We start from the raw sequence: 17,806 nt of genomic DNA, 5'->3' as shown, positions 1-17,806 counted from the left end.
CCCAGAGAAACGAGGAATTTCGGGCAAGTCCGAGTCGCTATAGTTTCAGAGACTGTCTTGCGCCGAATTTAAACTGCAGCTTCTGCAGGACAGAAATATTTAGTGCAGTGGCAAGATTGTCTATTGCATTGGTCGGTTCAAACCCCACAAGTCGCATTCCAGGTCTCGTCCCGGAACCGAATGCTTGTGCTGTAATGGTTCGCATTCACGAAGGTATCGAGGGAACATGTCCCAAGTGTGGAATCCATGCCTTGACCGCAAATAGTCAAGGGCATGGTAGCATCATTTAAAATAAGGCGAATCTGGGGTCCATCATATCTGGAGGAAATATAAGCACTCCAAGCATGGATTCATTAAAACAGTGTGGTACTGACGAGCTTGTGCATGTGAATTTTTCCCAGACCATATTGGCGGCAAATGGCGTGAGTTCAGATGTCCGAAACTTCCGCCCAGGACGTAGCTCGTCGGGGGATAGGGGAGGGTCATCCCTGGAAGATCCACATCGTAAAAGCCCCCACGAATGACTATGATGCTCACTTTGCTAGGCCTAAAGCAGATAGAGCAAGCAAAATTGTGACATCGTGCCCGAATTCAAGATATAATGGGCGGCTGTCTCCTTGAGAATCTGTGAAGCTGTGAAAAATGTAAAATTATTTTATGGTGAAATGTAGAACACGTGCATACCGCTCAATCAGCTTATTCACAAACACCGTCCCCGCGAGAGGGCCCATGTTATCTGGTAACATATAGGCGCATGAAGCGTCCATTAAGATATCCCTTTCGTACCTCGATAATAATAATAATAATCAAAAAGCAATGCGTGCTTAATCAATCAGTCTTACTCGAAATTAACCAGTTCGTCGGGTCGAAAAATGCCACACCACGGAGAAGCACCAAGGGAAGCCAAATCATAGGCACAAGCAAATAAAGCCCCATGAATATCGTCTTCAGTGAACCCGACACCAGGTAGAAGCATGTTTAGGCGATCAGTAATTACAGGCAGATAGTGTTTGCTCCACGTCCGCGTAGCCTGCTGTCCAAAACTGTAGTTGAACTTGGGACAAGCTGGTCCTGGTGCAGGAGTGATCCAAGAAACTGGATCATCTTTGTTATTGACAGTCACAATGCGGACATCTGGATCCAGTCCGAAAAAACCCAACGCAAACCAACGTGCAGATTCGACCACTCGACTTGAGTCGCTAGATAGGATTGTGTCGGTTGTCAGGTGTGGGTATTTCAAAGTGAACCTTGTGGGTTATTATAATTATTGTCTTTGCATAAAATCGAACTTGACTCACTCAACTCCATGGTCAAAAAGTTCCTTGCGCCCAAGTATAGTCAAATTATGCGGTGCCAGGCTGAAATTATACCCTGCTCTCAGAAACTCGAGCTCATGAGGCAGTTCTACTTTCTGGATAACATCCGTTGCGTCATGGAGTGTTTGAACTAGCTGCTCTATATATCTCTGCTCGCCAATGGGACCACGAGAGCCATGACGGTGCATCTGCCTCATGATTGGTATATACAAAATCTACTGCAGAATTGCAACTCACAAGCATTACTTGGTCAGCGGTACAGTCGATAGGGAGTTCTGAAACGATTTCTGAAGCATGGTGATGACGGGCACGGTGATAGGGGGAGATGCTGCCAAGATGGTTCAGGACATTGAAAGTGTCGTTGAAGTAATTCTGGACATAATGCGTGGACGAAAGGAGGCTTAGAATCGCCTGTATACGCATCCCGAGATTTGAAGCGCGTGAGGTCTCGTGAGTTTGGTTCCACGTTGCATTGGTATTGATTACGGCATCAGTCACAGAATGTCACATGGTTCAATTTCGCAACATTTTGAAAACACTGTGACAAAAAAATCTTTACGGCCTGGAAAATACGTCATTGATTTCTTGTCAGATGGTATTCAGTTAAGCTCGTAAGGAGAATTATAATAATGGTACTCAGAGTAAAATGGGAATTTTCGGTAAAGCTCGGTAAAGCTCGGTAACTTCGGTTAGAAACTGACAATTCGGGCAGGAACAACATGCATAGGACATGCGGCACATCGGCATAGTTTCGGACTTCGAAAACTATGCCTGTCATTCGACCACCACGTCCTTGTCGTTCTGCACGCCTCAAGCGTTTGCAGCCCAAATCTATGGACTACAACCAAGGACCCGTCACCCGTGGCCGAGGAAAATCTCGGAGTACTCGAGGTAACGATCATGCTGCCCAGGCACCCAAGCTCGTCGTGCAGTGGCAGGCGGACCCCTCTCGCACCCAGAGGGTTATCGAGTACCTCCGCAACCATCCAGCAGACTGCCGAGTTCTGTTCTTTTCGGATGGGAAACAATCGCATACCGAGGGTGATCGCCCATCGGGCAAGGATAAACTCTCGGTTTGCTCTGTCGTCGCCCGCCATGTTTTCCAGGCTGATCCTAACTATGCGGTGCAATACGCTGAGGTGCCGGATAAGTTTCGCGACTCGACCAACAATCATATCATGAGGTACGATTTTTCGTATTGATTCACATGTGTACTAACATTCCCTCCAGTCTCAAAAAAAGGTTTCGTGAATGTCACGACAAATTAAACTCGACGGGTGCCGGCGTCATGCCAAACGACGTCGCTCAAAATCTGCACGGTATGTTTTTTATATTTATATTTAATCAGATTAAACTAATAAAAATTACAGCGCAAGTACTACATACGTTCCCATGGTATGATGAGCTCCTCTCCATCATGGGGACAAACCCTGCTCTATCTGTCAAGACCATCTCATCACGCCCTGGAACTGATCACGCTGCTAACTTCTTCGCTCTCACCCAAGGTGCCCAGACCTCTGGTCAGGCGCCCTTCATCCCTGCGCCCTCTGGCCAGGCGTCCTTCAACTCTGCGCCCTCTGGCCAGGCGCCCTTCAACTCTGCGCCCTCTGGCCAGGCGCCCTTTGGCTCTGCGCCATCTGGCCAGGCGCCCTTTGGCTCTGCGCCATCTGGCCAGGCGCCCTTTGGCTCTGCGCCATCTGGCCAGGCGCCCTTTGGCTCTGCGCCATCTGGCCAGGCGCCCTTTGGCTCTGCGCCCTCTGGCCAGGCGCCCTTTGGCTCTGCGCCCTCTGGCCAGGCGCCCTTTGGCTCTGCGCCCTTTATTGTCCCCCCCTTCGCTTCCTCCTCCTCGCCATCTGGGTACCATCCCTCCCATCCCGGCATCATCGCTCGCTCTCACCCTCCCGCGCCTGCCCCCTCCGAGTCCGATACGTATTGTGACAACAATTACGTCGGCGACGGATACGACGAGGACATGGACATGGACCTTCGCTTCAACGACGTGCCACAGCCGCAGCCTCCCGTAACGTCAAATTACTGGGAAGAGGAGGGTGACGTCACCATCTTGAACAGCCCCCCCAAGCCCAGAGCCTCCAAACGTCGGGCACGTCAGTCTGCATCCCCCTCATCATCTCGTTCCCCCTCGCCCAAGTCATCATCATTTGTCCTTCCCCTGAAATCGCAGATCTCCCTCCACGATAGTCGCGCTGCCTTCGGCAAGCGCGTGTCGAGGACAAGCCAGACCAGCACCAACTCGCCAAAACCCTCATCCAGCGGCTCCTCGCTGTCGAAAACGACGATGTCGGCACCTGCCTCCACCTCCCAGACGTCACAACTCCCATCCTCCAAGGGGAAAGGGAGGCAGGTGAAACAGGTGCGGTCGGATCTTCAAGGCGACCTGAACCGGCTCAACGACGAGATCGGAAGCGTCCAGTCGGACCAGATCACTCGGGGCGAGCTCAAGAACGAGCGTTACATGGCGAAGTACAACCTCGCCCGTCAGGTAAATGAGCACAAGTTTTTGCGCGAGGAGCGTGTACACTGCGACAAGGAAGCTGTCGCCACTCATCGGCGCTCCCAGGAAGCGAAGGATACGGAGATTCGCCTCTGCTTTGCGGAGGCGAAGATGCATGCTGCGCTGGCACATGCGCATGCTGAGGAGGCAAGAGCGCTTCAGCTGAAGATTGAGTACCAACGTTTGATGAGCGGTTCTAACTCTTGAGAGTGTTGTTGTAGTCTTACTGTTGTCCTTTTGCATCACATATCTCATGCTGTCCTTCATACTACATATGTTGTTATGTTAACCATTAGTCCTGTTCATGTTATGTTGATAGTTCATGTACTACTAGTTTTCAATGGACCATGATGGTGTTTCCTCTTGGCTTTGAAGGTGTGATGCTTGACATATGTTTTCTTGGATAAGTAATGTTTGATAACCTGAGGAGATGTTAGATGGTACATATAACTAGTACACTTGCTAGGATAAGCACCACAATATTAAGCAAGTGAAGAGACTGACCATCACAGTGCTCTAGGTTTATTAGCTTTCTTTGCAACGCAAAGAAAGCTGATTTCAAACCTAAGCAGCTGTGATGGTCAGTCTCTTCACTTGCTTAATATTGTGGTGCTTATCCTAGCAAGTGTACTAGTTATATGTACCATCTAACATCTCCTCAGGTTATCAAACATTACTTATCCAAGAAAACATATGTCAAGCATCACACCTTCAGAGCCAAGAAAACATATTCAAGTGGAAATTTGTAACTACAACTGCTATCCCTGTCTATGTTGTGCCTTTGAGTGAGGGCTGTCAAACAAGAGATCCATCAACCTCTCACGACGAGCATGACCTGGAGTCCCTTCATATAACCTATCACCTACTTGGTCATTACCATCTGGTCCTTCAGCTGCCTCTTGAGACATAAAGTTTCTAGCCTCTTGACAAGACCACTTGACTGATCCCTGGTCCTCTGTCAGAGCATGTTCTTCTTCAAACCGTATGATCATGTTGTGTAGGATCAGACAACACTGAATCTAATGGACTGCTGTCCGTAAGTCATCTGCTGAATTGATATTCTGTCGGAGATCTCGAAGAGATTGAAACCGCCCTTTCAATGCAGCAAATGCATGCTCCACTCGTACACGGACCTAGATAAATCAAATTTAAATCAGAAAAAAATGGAAAAATAAAGGGACAAACTGTAGAAAGGTGATAATTGAATGTCCTCTGATTTGCTGTCAGCCGTCCATTGCGGGGCTTCTTGAAAGGGGCAATGCACCAGGTGTCCAGTGGATAAGCACTGTCTGCCCAGACCCAGTGGCCAGCTGGAAGAAGTGTGTCATGTTCTTGATAGATACGAGTAGATCTGAATGTGTATGCATCATGGATGCTTCCAGGGTGACCAAGAGAATAATCAACTATGAGAAGATTGTGGGGCATAATGACTGCCTTGAATTTATTTTAATTTTTAACCATGAAATTTTAAAAAAAAACATACCTGACAGCCCAGGGAATATTTGGATTTCCTGTCATAAAAAGACTGGTGATAAAATCCAGGTGTCTCATACAGGTCAATTGATGTCCCATCAACAGCTAGGACTCCATTCTGCCACTCAGGGCAAGTGGTCACCCGTGCAGTATATTGCCGAGCAAGCTCAAAGTCCTGTGAATCAGGTGGGGGAAAACCCATGAAGGCATCATGCTGGTCAAGCAGTGCAACCATTATACGATTGGTGCAGTTAACCACAGACCCAACACTAATACCAGCCCATTCAGATACATCCTGGAGAGTGGCAGAATTACCATAGTGGCCGACACGGTTGAGAAAAATAGCAAGTTGAATAGAGATAGGAAGCTGGAGGTTGTTGGAATTGTTATGAAAAATGGGGTGGCCAGAAATGAGATTGAGGATGTCATCGAAAATTTCGGGGTCGACACGTAGTTTACGACGAAATAGATGAGGGCGATGTTCCCCAAAATGGACAAGGAGGTGCAGCTGTGAGGCTCGTGGGATAGGCTCACTGGGTCTATGGAGCACATGTGCCCTCTCTACCTCATCCCGAAGACTTGCAATGGAATCTTGAAGACAGTCGTAGTGAGCAGTGGTATGGTTGATGTCATCATCAGATGAGTCATCAGAGAAAGAGTCGGAGGAAGAACTGGAGAAGCCAGATAAAACTGGAGAAAGAGGAGATGGAGGGGTTAACATGATGCTCATGAAAAGGTCAAGGTCTGAGTCACGGGTAAGATCGAAAGAGTCGAGACTCGAGGCAGAGTCTGTAGTAGACTCGTCGTCCTCCAGAAGATGTTGGTATCAGGCTGTGGCTACTGCAAGTGCAGATACATCGATGTCATGCAGCATTTGTGCACGCTTTGACTGACGAGGCATGTTGGGAATCAGGGGATCAAAACTCCTGTCTATCCCTGGCATATGTGACGCACTTTGCGGCGGAGTTTGAAAATTTCGGCAAATTCCGGTGTTTCAGCTTGCTGTGCTCATGTACCTCGTGATCATCACACCCCCTCACTCAGCACTCAACGACGCTCGCGCGCAGCCCACCTCCCTCAGCGAACTGCCAAGGGCTTCTAACATGCTAGGTACGTACAAACTCCTTCTCAACCGTCCTCCGAAACTCCTTCTCAAACGCCCTCAGCGTCTCCAGGCGTTTCACGCTGCCTACCTCCCTAACCGAGCCTCCAAGCGCTTCTATTGCGCCAGGTACTCCCTCCGAAACTCCTCCTCAACCGCCCTCCCAAACTCCTTCTCAACCGCCGCCCTCCGAAATTCCTTCTCAAACACCCTCCGAAACTCCTTCTCAAACACCCTCCGAAACTCCTTCTCAAACACCCTCCGAAACTCCTTCTCAACCGCCCTCCCAAACTCCTTCTCAACCGCCGCCCTCCGAAACTCCTTCTCAAACACCCTCCGAAACTCCTTCTCAAACACCCTCCGCATCTCCAGGCGTTTCACGCTGCCCTACTCCCTCACCGAACCCCTAAGCGCTTCCAACACGCCAAGCACTCCCTCACGCAGCACTCAACTCACGCGCAGCGCACCTCCTCACAGAACCGCCAAGCGCTTCTATCACACCAGGCACTCCCTCCGAAACTCCTCAAACACCTTCCGCGTCTTCGGGCGTCTCATACCACCTTGTGCCATCCTCCTCCAGTTGACGAGGATCGTTCCAATTTTATTGATGCACGCAGCAGTAGATTTTTTACTTTACAGCACATACCCTCACTGTTACATGTAGATATCGACTTAGTATTTTTTTTCTTGAAATCTTATCTACTTTGCCTATGCTACTTTCGTTTCACTAAGTGTCATTTGAATGTCCGACATCATGCCGATGCATATGCCGAGTCTTACTGCTCGAGTTTTGTCCATCTCTAACCGAGAGTTAGCGACATTTAGCGACTTTAGCGACATTTAGCGACATTTAAATTTTTACTCTGAGTACCTCTAATTTAGTTTCGTTTATGTAAGTAGCTTTAAGATTTGTACCAGACAAGGTGTAGTTGTTTGAGGATGCTACTAAATTTGGTAATTGTATTAAGTTGAGTTTAATCTTACATACAACGTAACACGGACTCTTTTGAACCTTGCATGTCCACGTCAAACATTCATGTCCAACGACATTGAACTTGAAGACTTTTCTAGCAGAACACGTACACCGTGTTCAAACGATGAGACTAATGTCGATGAATCCCTTTCCAGCCGCCAAGATGGAGCAATATGTCTCTGGGCTTGGATTTCAGCGGCCTTGTAATCCCAACCTACTACCTCTTCGAGATTATTGTATTAAAACCTTCACTCCAGCTTTATTGTGTTTGCTACAATCTTGACGCTGTTTCCAAGGTTTCTACTCTTCATGACAGAACCGTCAGGTGGACGAAGTATACTCTCGCCCCTTGAATCCTTCCTCGCGGTACTACTTGGCGTTACGATGGGCGCAGTCGCCCTCACTCTGGTAGTAACGGTGAGAAGTCTTGCAAGAGACCGCATGCTCCGAATTTTACTGATGCCGGCACTCACAGATTCCAAACGCTTCGCCTATCGATTTCCAGCCCGAGCAGCATGTAAACTCGCATCCACTCCTCGTGCCTGTCACTTCCGCCTCAGTTGTTTTGGCATTTCTTTCTTACAATAACACTGGTGTTGGCTCTCTTGGCAACTTCATTTTTCTAGGGTCATTTTTCATTGGGTTATTCGGACTGTGGGCGGTACGTGTTTCCAATGATTATATCATCACTAAAACATACGAACACGATCTGGGGTCTCCAGCTTCTTTTTGCGGGGCCATCTGTGATCTCGAAGAAGACTGGAGCTGACAAGCGCACCTCCGCATTCATGTTCGGGAACAGAAACGCGGCTTCCGTCCGCAAAAAGGAATGGAGTAAGCAGCAAACAAGGAACAAGTCCATCAAGTGACCTGCACTGCCCAGCACGACCCTTGATTGATATAGAACAGACCAGCACTGTATTAATAACCATCTTTTGCATTAGTAAGGTATATTAGCAGAGAAGTGATGTATTTCATACATCCTGAACTTTATTTGAGAATTCATCGTCCAGCGTTGCCGCCCATACCCATCATTTTAAACATATCCCCAAGGTTTGGCATGCCACCTCCCATGCCAGGTAACCCTCCAAGCCCGCCGAGACCATTGTTCATCTGTCCCATCATCCCTGGGGCGATGATCGACAGATTAGCATATGATAATCAATCAGAAAAAAGGACTGACTTTGCATCTCTTCCATATCAAATTGGTCACCTCCTTGACCCTGCATCATGGCTTTCATCATCTCCTGCATACCGCCACCGCTCCTTAATTGTCGTTGCATTTGTTGCAGCATCCCTGGAGGCATTGCGCGCTAGAAGGGAAGGGTTAAACCCCGCTATAATGACAAATCGTCTACTCACTTGCATCGCTTGAATCTGTGCAGGGGTAGGCATGCCGTTGGCTCCACGCCCACGCCCCCCTGCTGCGCTTTGCATCTTTTGCATCGCTTGTAACCTGCGGTTGTCATTTAGCCAATCACTTTTCAACCGAAGATCAGATCCGGCGTACCATCCATTCTTCCCACCCGCTTGCTTGGCCATGTTAGCCATCATCCTGTACTGACAAAGCAGTTCTTCGACTTCCCGCACACTCGTGCCGCTCCCTTTTGCCACACGCGTGACTCTCCATGTGAGTCCTACCGGTTTACCGTCCTTCCCCATTTCCATAAATAACGAACCGTCCGAATCAAGCTCGGCCGATGACATGCTGTCAGTAATATAGATCATGCGCTTCATTCGCATTGAACCTTCTTCGTCTGAACCTTGAAGTAATTCCTGGGGAAGGCCCGGTATCATCGAGGCGATCTTGCTTATTGGTCCCCTGGGACAAGGTTTATGATTACGATATGAACCTTAACAAAATAACTTACATATTCATCACGTTCTGTATTTGCTCCCTCCAGTCCCTTATGCTGAGTTTGCCTTCTTCGAGTTTTTTGGCCATTTCCTTCTGTTTATCGGGGTTTTGAGTGGCGAGATCTTGCATATGCTCCATGAGGCCCTGCATGTCGCCCAATCCAAGAAGTTTTGATATGAATGGCTGAGGCGAAAATCGATCTAGATCATGTAGATGTTCCCCAACCCCAAGGAAAATGATCGGGGTCTTTGTCGCGGCGACACTGAGACATGTCAGAAGTCAAGAATCTCAATAGTTATTGAACATGATCATACGCTGAGATGGCACCTCCACCCTTCGCATGACCGTCCATTTTGGTGACAATGATGGCACCAAAATCAGCGCTGTCCTTAAATGCTCGGCTCTGTGCCTCAGCGGCCTGGCCTAAGCCACGATTTAGTGGCCGTTGCGATTGGAGCAGTGCAGAATTACCTATGCTGGCATCGAGGATCATTACAGTCATGTTGGGCTTGACGGCTTCTCCGATTTGTACCATTTCTTGGAATAGTTCAGATTCTTGCTTGTGACGACCAGATGTGTCGACGATGATCACTTCAAATCTCTCTTTTTTGAATTTAGCAACACCTTGAGCTGCAATGGCGACCGGATCTGTTTCAGTGTATGAACCAAAGTAGGCTACCTTGGCCTTGGTTGCAGACTGTCTGGTCTGATCAAAAGCACCCGCGCGGAAAGTGTCCGCACAGACAATAGATGACTTGAAACCACGTTTCTGATAGTAGACAGCCAGTTTTGTACATGTGGTGGTCTTCCCGTTTCCCTTAAAATTATTGTAAATAGGCGGAAGGATAGCCGTATGTTGGAAGAGGTGCTTACCTGAAGACCCACGGCCATAATAACATTCGGTTGGCCTTTCTTTGGTTTGTATGGCTCGACACCTGGATCAACCAAGTGAACTAGCTCGTCGAAGACGGCCTGGGTGACAAGCGGGATCAACGCCGGTATAATATTCGACAAGCGTGCGGACCTTCTGTATGAGATTCTTCCGGCTAGAATCTTTTGACTTCTCTGAGCCATCCAGAGCTGCCTTTACCTTTACCTTCACTTTCTGTCGTAGAGACGCAACTAGTTTGACATTCACATCCGATTCCAATAGTGCAGCTGTGATCTCCTTGAGCGTTGCATCTAGTACCTGTGCGGCAGTACGGTAAGTGGATGTATTTGTAAATCTGCAGCAAACGTGCCTTCTCGTCAACGACAGGCGCTCTATTGAGCGACGACAAGGCAGCATTGAGTTTACGGCCGAGGTCAGCGAGAACCATGACAGTAGCAACTGAGGAACGGGTATGATCACGAACAGCCGCCACGTGGGAATCTTGATCATAACATGGCTCACAGCGACTCTGAAGGAGAAACTATCGATGACCTCGAATTCGATACAAGAACTACAGATGGCGATGCTGAAGAAGAGAACGATATCGACGAGGATCTTCTGGGTGCTTTGGACAACGGCGTAGATGAGGCAACAGAAGCAGACGAGGTAGATAGCAATTCACCCTAATTACATTCCCGGTAGCTTTTCACATTTTGTGTGCACACTGCAGGACTCCCCTTCGGACGACTCAGAAGATGACGAAGACGACGAAGATGAGTCAGAGCCTCCTGCTGAAGTCCATCTAGGTGGAACCTCTTCGTCGTCTGTCGCCGTTGTCCAACCAGATGTCAGTAAATCAGCTTCGGTTTCACCCAAACCGCCAACCCCTGAACCACCCAAAGGTACGTAGGACTTCCAAGTTCCGGATCTACCGTATCATATTACTTATACTTGCGACAAACTACCAGTAATACCTCAAATTCACCAGCGATCACCATCCCCTGCAAGTGTTCGAAAGAAGGCACTAGCGTTTCGCCGATCTCACAGCGAACTACAACCGCGAACTTTCACAGTGGAAGCAATAGGTGCCATACCCCACCCGGTGCCTACACATGCACTTGCTTCATCCTTCTGCATGACACACCTCCTTACCGGTTCGGATGACGGATTTATTCGTGACTACGATATATTCGCCACCGTAAATGGCAAGACCACACTAACAGCACCGCAGAGACACCACTGCAACGTCGTCGAGGGAAATATGAAAGCCGGTCAGATACGATCTTGGTGGGAAAACCCAGATTTTGTTCCTCAATCGGGGTACCCTCCGATGGGTCATTCTTCTCCATGCCCCGTTTATAGTCTAGCAATGCATTCCGACGCAATTTGGGCTCTAGGAGGCGCTAACGTATGCTTTCTAAACAGCATAATTTTTCCGACAACACTGAATTGGGAACTTCTGCAGCGTGGCCACATCAATCTCTTTACAGTACGACATGATCCGGGCCGTTTGGTTCATGTCCTGGCGAACGGACACCGAGGACCTATATCAGCTCTTTCCATTGATCATGACGAGAAAGGCTTCTTCAGCGCGGGATGGGATGGTGAAGCTACTGTAGGTCATACCCCTTTGATAGTGCAAGGGATTACTTGATTGAGAATATACAGCAATGGGATTTGAATACCGGGCAAGGTATCCGAAGGTTCACTGCCCACGGCGCGCAGCTTGTTGCTATTGCTGTTCGACCGCTCGGTTCCCCATACTATTCCGACCCTGTATCCTCCGCGGGAAGCTATGGTTCCTACTCGGTATCACAACCTATCAGGGAGAATGATATTTCCAGGGCGGCCAACGCGGAGCCACCGATCGCTACCACTGACGCTCAATTCAAGCAATCACCCAGCGTTTCTATTGATCCTCTTTCAAACCACAAAATGCAAGACGCAGATGCTAAATCTGATGCATCTTTTGATCCCCTATTTGATGGTGAACCGGATGCTGATGGTGAATTTGACAACGAGAATCCGCCTTCTGACGAATTCGGGGCGTTACGTTCTCAGGTTCCACAAAGGGACGGCTCGGCTGCGGACAACAAGTTGAACCTGGCCGTTCCTGAGGTGGCACCTCACTCTGGCCAGCAGGTATCGCGATCGCCTCAAAGCTCTGTTGCGCCTCCAAAAAATGCTCCGCCTTTGCTAAATGCTTCCAATAGTGCAACGTTTTCTCCAGATATTTTAATGATTGCTGCAATCGACGGGCAGATCATGCTTTGGGACAAAAGAGTTAATTCACAAGGAACAGGTGTAGGAAGACTTTGGATGAGTGAGAAAACTCCACCATGGTGTGTTTCTGTACGTATTCGCATACTTGCTGTATTGCGTTATTAACGCGGTCTCTAGGCTTGTTGGTCCACGGACGGGTCGCATATTTACGCTGGGCGCCGAAATGGAACAGTTGATGTTTGGGATGTCCGACTGCTCGGTTACTCTGGGCCGAATTGCACACCAAGACTACTGAAAAGTCTTCGCAATCCACCGAGTTCGGGTGTTGTCTCTTGTGTGGTGCCCTTCCCTGATGGCCGCCACATCGCATGGTGAGTCCACTCGTGACGTTGACAGGGATGAGAAGTTGAGGCCCCGCGTACCAGTGCATCGACAGACAATATCCGTTTGTGGAATGCCGTAGAGGCAGGTGAAGTGGACGGAAGTATGAAATCAAGGGGTGGAGTCCAATTCAAGATAATTCCAGGTCATCACGGGGGCTATGTTTCTCAGATGCGTACGTGCTATCCTATTGAATCCATACATATACGTGCCCTGTCAACTGACTGTTCTAAAGTTGTAGATCCGGGTGGTCGTTTCCTTGTGAGTGCTAGCAGTAACCGTGGGTGGCATGGGGATTCCACGCGTACCGTATTTGTGCATGACATCAAGCCAATACGATAAAGTTCATGAGTTTGGCATTACATTCACATCTCCAGATTTATGACAGCTCGGCTCAAATGTAATAGGATTAGGATTGCGCTATTTCAAATCCTTATTCAAGTTCCGCGGTATACGCACCTTTTCGCGAGAATCACATCGTTGTCCGCACATGGATGTCACATCTTCTCGTTATCCTTTTCAACTGAGATATAAGACTTGGGAATACTCCTTTCACAGCACTATGTCACTTCCTTGAATTCAGTCCACCAGCGCTTGCTCATGCGTCTCAACTATCCTATAATCTTCCCTCTCAACCAACTTACCTATGTTGGCGAGGATGACTCCGAATTCTTTTGTCAAATCCATGGCAGGAGATTCAATGCCCTCAGTTCCAGGTATATGCTACCTGCAGACGAGGAAGAAGTCAGGGTTAGATGGTTTCCCTATGCAGCCTCCCTTCCTTGTGTGATGAACTTGTTCCTGTTTCCAGCGATCAGAACTTCAGCACAAGACGATACAATTTCTCTTCAATGGAAAGAACTACGTTGGGCCCATCGCTGACATACTAAAACCAAAAGAGGCACAGGAGCGTTGCCGTATTCTTGACTTGGGCACGGGAGGTGGTTTCTGGTGAGTGTTCTAGGAATTTCGTGACGAGTTGGTGACAGGTATCTATAACTACCTTACAGGGCTATCGACATTGCAGACGAATTTCCTTCAGCGGAAGTCATAGGTGTCGACCTCGCTCCTGTTCAACCACGGTAATTTAGACTCCTTATCATATCATCGCGGGATGTCGTTAACATTGTTTTTCCAGTGAAGTGCCTGCCAACTGCACGTAAGTTTTCCCCTCTCAGTAGCACTTTGTCATTAATACGAAACTAGGTTTGAGCTCTGTGATCTGGATCAGTTCTACCTACCTTACCCGAGCGAGCACTTCGACGTTATCCACGCAAGGTTTATGCACACGGGAGTAAGAAATACCATACCGGTGGTTTGGATTCCCCCACTGACGAATCACAGATAGAAAATTATCCTCGATTTCTCCATGAAATCGCACGGATGCTTCGTCCAGGTGGACTCGTCATACTGATTGAACCCGATACTGAACCAATCGCGGATGAGAAATCCGCATCACATTTCATCCGCTCCGGACAGCCGTCTGGAATGCGTGGCTGGTTCACACTGTGGGAGACCTATAGGAGGTGCCTGCGTGACAAAGGCATCGACGTGAATATTCCTCCGGAGCTCTCCAATCTCGTTGCATCGACTGGGGAGTTCGATAAGATCGTCTCGCAGGAAGGAAACATCCCAATAGGGTTCTGGCCAAAGGGTATCAAATAACCGCAATGCCAAAGCCTCTTCAAGCTTATCCATTTGTACTTTACAGATCCCGTTGCTCTCAGTATCGGTCAGCTAGCGTGGATGAACTATGACATCATGCTTCCTGCGATGAAGCCTCTTTTCTTATCTTCTGGGATGCGGGATTGGGAAGCAAAGAAATTGATCGAGGAAGCTCATCAGGACCTGTATTACCCGCTTGTTCGAGCTTCCTCGCGCCTCCATATTGTGCACGCAGTCAAGAAGGCAAACCATCCTTGACTCGTTTTCATACTTTCTGATCATATGTTGCTTTCTGTCTGGGCGTTGGAAAAGTACCATAGCTCTTCATGTATCCTACTTTTTCATGTTAATGATTGGCACGATGAATACGTGACGAGCATTCGATGGCAGGAGAAATCACACATGCAGACAATACAAGCATATCACCTCTGTTCCTTTATTTAAGTACACAAAGGATTGACCACCACCTATACCTATGACATAGAGAAAAAGCGATGACGAGGAGGCAGCAGTCGCAGATGATAAACATGCCACACAGCGTGTAAACGAAACGAAAGGACGAGCCGAGAATCTGCTCCAGAAAACAATATCTTGAAACAACAAAACCGCCGAATGACCCCGCCCCAAGCTACACCTCATGCTTCTCCGGTGCTCAAGCTTCTTCCTTCGCGAAATCGTGGAGTACAGCGAGAGCCTCGTTGACCTTGGCAGCCATAGCATCAGTGGACTGAAGGAGGTGGAAGAGTTCTGCGTTGTCCATCTCGAGCAACATGCCAGTAATCTTGCCAGCCAACTCAGGTTGCGAACTACGATAAGCGATATCAATAACAATGCGCAATTAAATCAGTGACAACTTACGTCAGAATATTCATGTAAATGATCTCGCCTAGCATCTGCTTCTGTTCCATAGGAGATGCATTAGCCATGGCAGCCTGGATGGCGTCAGCCTGCGGGTGAGCCGCGCTCGCGGGGGGAGAGGTAGCTGGAACCGGGGCGGCAACAGCATTGCGGGTCTGAGGATTGAGCTTGTACTGCTGCTGGCTACGAGCACCAGGAACAGGAGCACCACCAGGAGGACGAGAGGGAGGTACACCGCCTTGGGGAGGACCGGGGCGGGGAACAGCACCGTTGGCCGGGGGGCCGTTGACACGCGGCAGGGGAACATTAGGATTGGTGGGGGAAGAACCAGGTCCACGAGCAACGGGAGGACGAGGGCCTCCACGAGAATACCCAGGCATACCAAACTGAGGAGGTGTGCCATAAGCAGGCATGGGCATACCGGTGGGGGCTTGGCCGTTGCTGGGAGGGTAGCGGGGACGTGGGGGCATCATACCAGGTTGACCGTAACCCATCATGTTGCGGCTCTGAGGAGGGAAACCGCCAGGACCGGGGTAGTAGAGGGGAGCACCCATGTAAGCAGGCCCTGGCATTCCAGCAGCCGCAGCCTGTTGCATGCGGATCTGGTTTCGCTGAGCAATCTGGCTTTCCAGTTGCTGCCTGCGAACCTCGCGGCGTTGGGCGAGAGAGACGTACAGTGGCTTTGAGCCAATCATCTTGTTGTTCATCTCTGCGACTGCCTTGGTAGCTTCGTCGGGGGATGAAAAGCATACAAATCCAAAGCCCTTTGAGGTGTTCTTCTCGTCGCGCATGACCTTGCAACTAGTGATGGTACCAAAAGGTTCGAACTCGGCTCGGAGCTTCTCATCATCAACGTCATCCTCCAGGTTCTTGATGTAAAGGTTGACACCCGCATACTTGCTGAGCTTCTCCATCTTCGCCTGCTCATAAGACCTGCGCAATTCCTCCTCGCGCTCAGCCTTCTTCTGGGCACGGGAGACGAAGAGCTTCTTGCCGTTGATCTCCATGTCGTGAAGGTTGTCAACAGCTCTCTGGGCCTCATCGTGTAACTCATAATTGACGAAGCCGAAACCCTTGCTCTTGCCCTCATCATCGACCTGGATGATTGCGGAAGTCACCTTACCATATCGGTTGAAAAGCTCCTCGAACTCCTCTTGGGTGACTTCGAGGTCAAGGTTCTTAATATATAAATTGGTGAATTGGGCCTTCATCTCATCGAGCTTGGATTGACGTTCCTATGAAAATAGGGGAGGAGCTAAGTATGAGACCACACATTCTGACAAATGACGCAAACCTTGCGAGAGATGTGGTGACCGACGTACACCTTCTTGTCGTTCAACAGCATGCCGTTGACAGCTTTGATGGCACTATCGGCAGCTTCTGCCGTCTCATAATGAACAAAACCATAGCCCTTCGAGCGACCCTGCTCGTCAGTGGCAACCTTGCACGACAAAACGTTGCCGAAGGCAGCGAACGTATCATGAAGAGCCTGGAATGACCTGTAAGATGACGAGAGTGTAATATTTGCGCAAAAGCTTACTTTGTTGTCGATAGCCTCGTCAAGGTTCTTGATGAAGATGTTGCCTTGACCAGTTTTGCGCAAGGCAGGATCACGCTGGGACCACATGATACGGCTTTAATAAAATTGTGAATGATAACTCTGTGCCTTGGCGACGTGTTGTTGGCCACTTACCATGCACGGTTCTTAATAAGCGAGTAGTTGAGCTGCTCGAGAGCACGCTCACCTGGGAAGATTAGATTAGAAAACCAATCTGAGAATGAGTCTACTGTAATCGACGTACCATCACTGGTGTTTAAATAATTGACGTACGCGTATCCGAGGGAGCGACGCGTCACAGCGTCGCGGCAGACACGGATGCTGGAATATGCCACGACACTTCAGAACCTAATAAAACCAGGCGACTAAAACACGCACCTTGCAACCGGACCGATCATATTGAAGATCTCAAACAGCATGGCTTCCGTGACGGTAGGGTCAAGTTCGCCGACGTAAAGCGAAGCCGAAGGAGAGGACGTGACCGAAGTCTGAGGGTTGTAAGATGGAGTTGGAGCTGGGCCAGCAGGTGCAGGCTCGGGTTGGACCATCGGAACGGTCTCGGGAACGGAAGATGAAGACATATTTGGTTTTCTGGATTTTGGGGTCGTTACTGCTTTGAGGACTTTTTCTGCGACTGCACGGACATAAGATGTAGATTGATAAACAAGATGAACGGAGATGATAAGAAGAGACGAACGCACACAGGAGGCAACAAGGCAACCGCTTTTTTTTCTAAAGTCTTTTTTATGAAATTTTTTGGTCTTTTAGGCTATTGAAACCAGTTAGCACGCGACACTCGGAAACATGGATGACGAGACTAACCAAGGTGGTGGTTGTAGAAAACAAGTGAAGCTGGACGCTTTTAGATCAATCTTCAATTTTCAAACTCAGCTTACTCAGACCATCCACCGGTGGAAGCAAGGGTGCAGGCTTAAATATTTTCTCTTGTTTCATCTAGCATAATATTGTTCCACAAGTTTTATGTCATTGATCCGGTCATACAAGGCCGTCCATTG

The 17,806-nt window shown here is 48.8% G+C and overlaps 6 protein-coding genes across 6 annotated transcripts; 3 read left to right on the top strand and 3 right to left on the bottom strand.

Annotated features, from left to right (window-relative positions):
* Positions 1-137: 137 nt before the first annotated feature.
* F5891DRAFT_1125826 (phosphoglycerate mutase-like protein) lies at positions 138-1,739 on the bottom strand (the record flags this gene model as incomplete). The annotated part of the gene is made up of 7 exons (XM_041364018.1): positions 138-318; positions 375-488; positions 538-633; positions 685-786; positions 843-1,247; positions 1,299-1,504; positions 1,554-1,739. The coding sequence occupies 7 exons, from the start codon at positions 1,737-1,739 to the stop codon at positions 138-140; spliced, it is 1,290 nt and encodes a 429-aa protein (XP_041231383.1).
* A 5,700-nt stretch (positions 1,740-7,439) lies between these two features.
* On the top strand, positions 7,440-8,221 carry F5891DRAFT_899020 (uncharacterized protein; the record flags this gene model as incomplete). The annotated part of the gene is made up of 4 exons (XM_041373425.1): positions 7,440-7,579; positions 7,634-7,793; positions 7,852-8,037; positions 8,099-8,221. Coding segments are annotated over 4 exons (609 nt in total), but the record flags the coding sequence as incomplete, so codon positions are not given.
* Positions 8,222-8,378: 157 nt separating this feature from the next.
* Positions 8,379-10,553, bottom strand: F5891DRAFT_1125822 (SRP54-type protein; the record flags this gene model as incomplete). The annotated part of the gene is made up of 10 exons (XM_041364017.1): positions 8,379-8,503; positions 8,560-8,689; positions 8,739-8,832; positions 8,887-9,198; positions 9,248-9,496; positions 9,549-9,657; positions 9,706-10,051; positions 10,108-10,206; positions 10,259-10,423; positions 10,476-10,553. The coding sequence occupies 10 exons, from the start codon at positions 10,551-10,553 to the stop codon at positions 8,379-8,381; spliced, it is 1,707 nt and encodes a 568-aa protein (XP_041231381.1).
* Positions 10,554-10,618: 65 nt separating this feature from the next.
* F5891DRAFT_1125821 (WD40 repeat-like protein) lies at positions 10,619-13,051 on the top strand (the record flags this gene model as incomplete). Its single annotated transcript, XM_041364016.1, has 8 exons — positions 10,619-10,727; positions 10,780-11,007; positions 11,179-11,513; positions 11,571-11,720; positions 11,774-12,457; positions 12,506-12,699; positions 12,754-12,884; positions 12,945-13,051. The coding sequence occupies 8 exons, from the start codon at positions 10,619-10,621 to the stop codon at positions 13,049-13,051; spliced, it is 1,938 nt and encodes a 645-aa protein (XP_041231380.1).
* Positions 13,052-13,188: 137 nt separating this feature from the next.
* On the top strand, positions 13,189-14,851 carry F5891DRAFT_1006663 (S-adenosyl-L-methionine-dependent methyltransferase). The gene is made up of 7 exons (XM_041360428.1): positions 13,189-13,459; positions 13,521-13,660; positions 13,720-13,791; positions 13,848-13,868; positions 13,916-14,003; positions 14,054-14,363; positions 14,421-14,851. The coding sequence occupies exons 1-7, from the start codon at positions 13,310-13,312 to the stop codon at positions 14,630-14,632; spliced, it is 993 nt and encodes a 330-aa protein (XP_041231379.1). The 5' UTR covers positions 13,189-13,309; the 3' UTR covers positions 14,633-14,851.
* A 175-nt stretch (positions 14,852-15,026) lies between these two features.
* On the bottom strand, positions 15,027-17,371 carry F5891DRAFT_1125819 (uncharacterized protein; the record flags this gene model as incomplete). Its single annotated transcript, XM_041364015.1, has 7 exons — positions 15,027-15,180; positions 15,233-16,467; positions 16,527-16,721; positions 16,773-16,866; positions 16,926-16,977; positions 17,035-17,111; positions 17,169-17,371. The coding sequence occupies 7 exons, from the start codon at positions 17,369-17,371 to the stop codon at positions 15,027-15,029; spliced, it is 2,010 nt and encodes a 669-aa protein (XP_041231378.1).
* Positions 17,372-17,806: the final 435 nt, after the last annotated feature.

This window comes from Suillus fuscotomentosus (assembly GCF_016647785.1).
Source record: "Suillus fuscotomentosus strain FC203 chromosome Unknown F5891scaffold_6, whole genome shotgun sequence".
Lineage (NCBI taxonomy): Eukaryota > Fungi > Basidiomycota > Agaricomycetes > Boletales > Suillaceae > Suillus > Suillus fuscotomentosus.
This window is presented reverse-complemented; position numbering and strand designations above follow the sequence as displayed.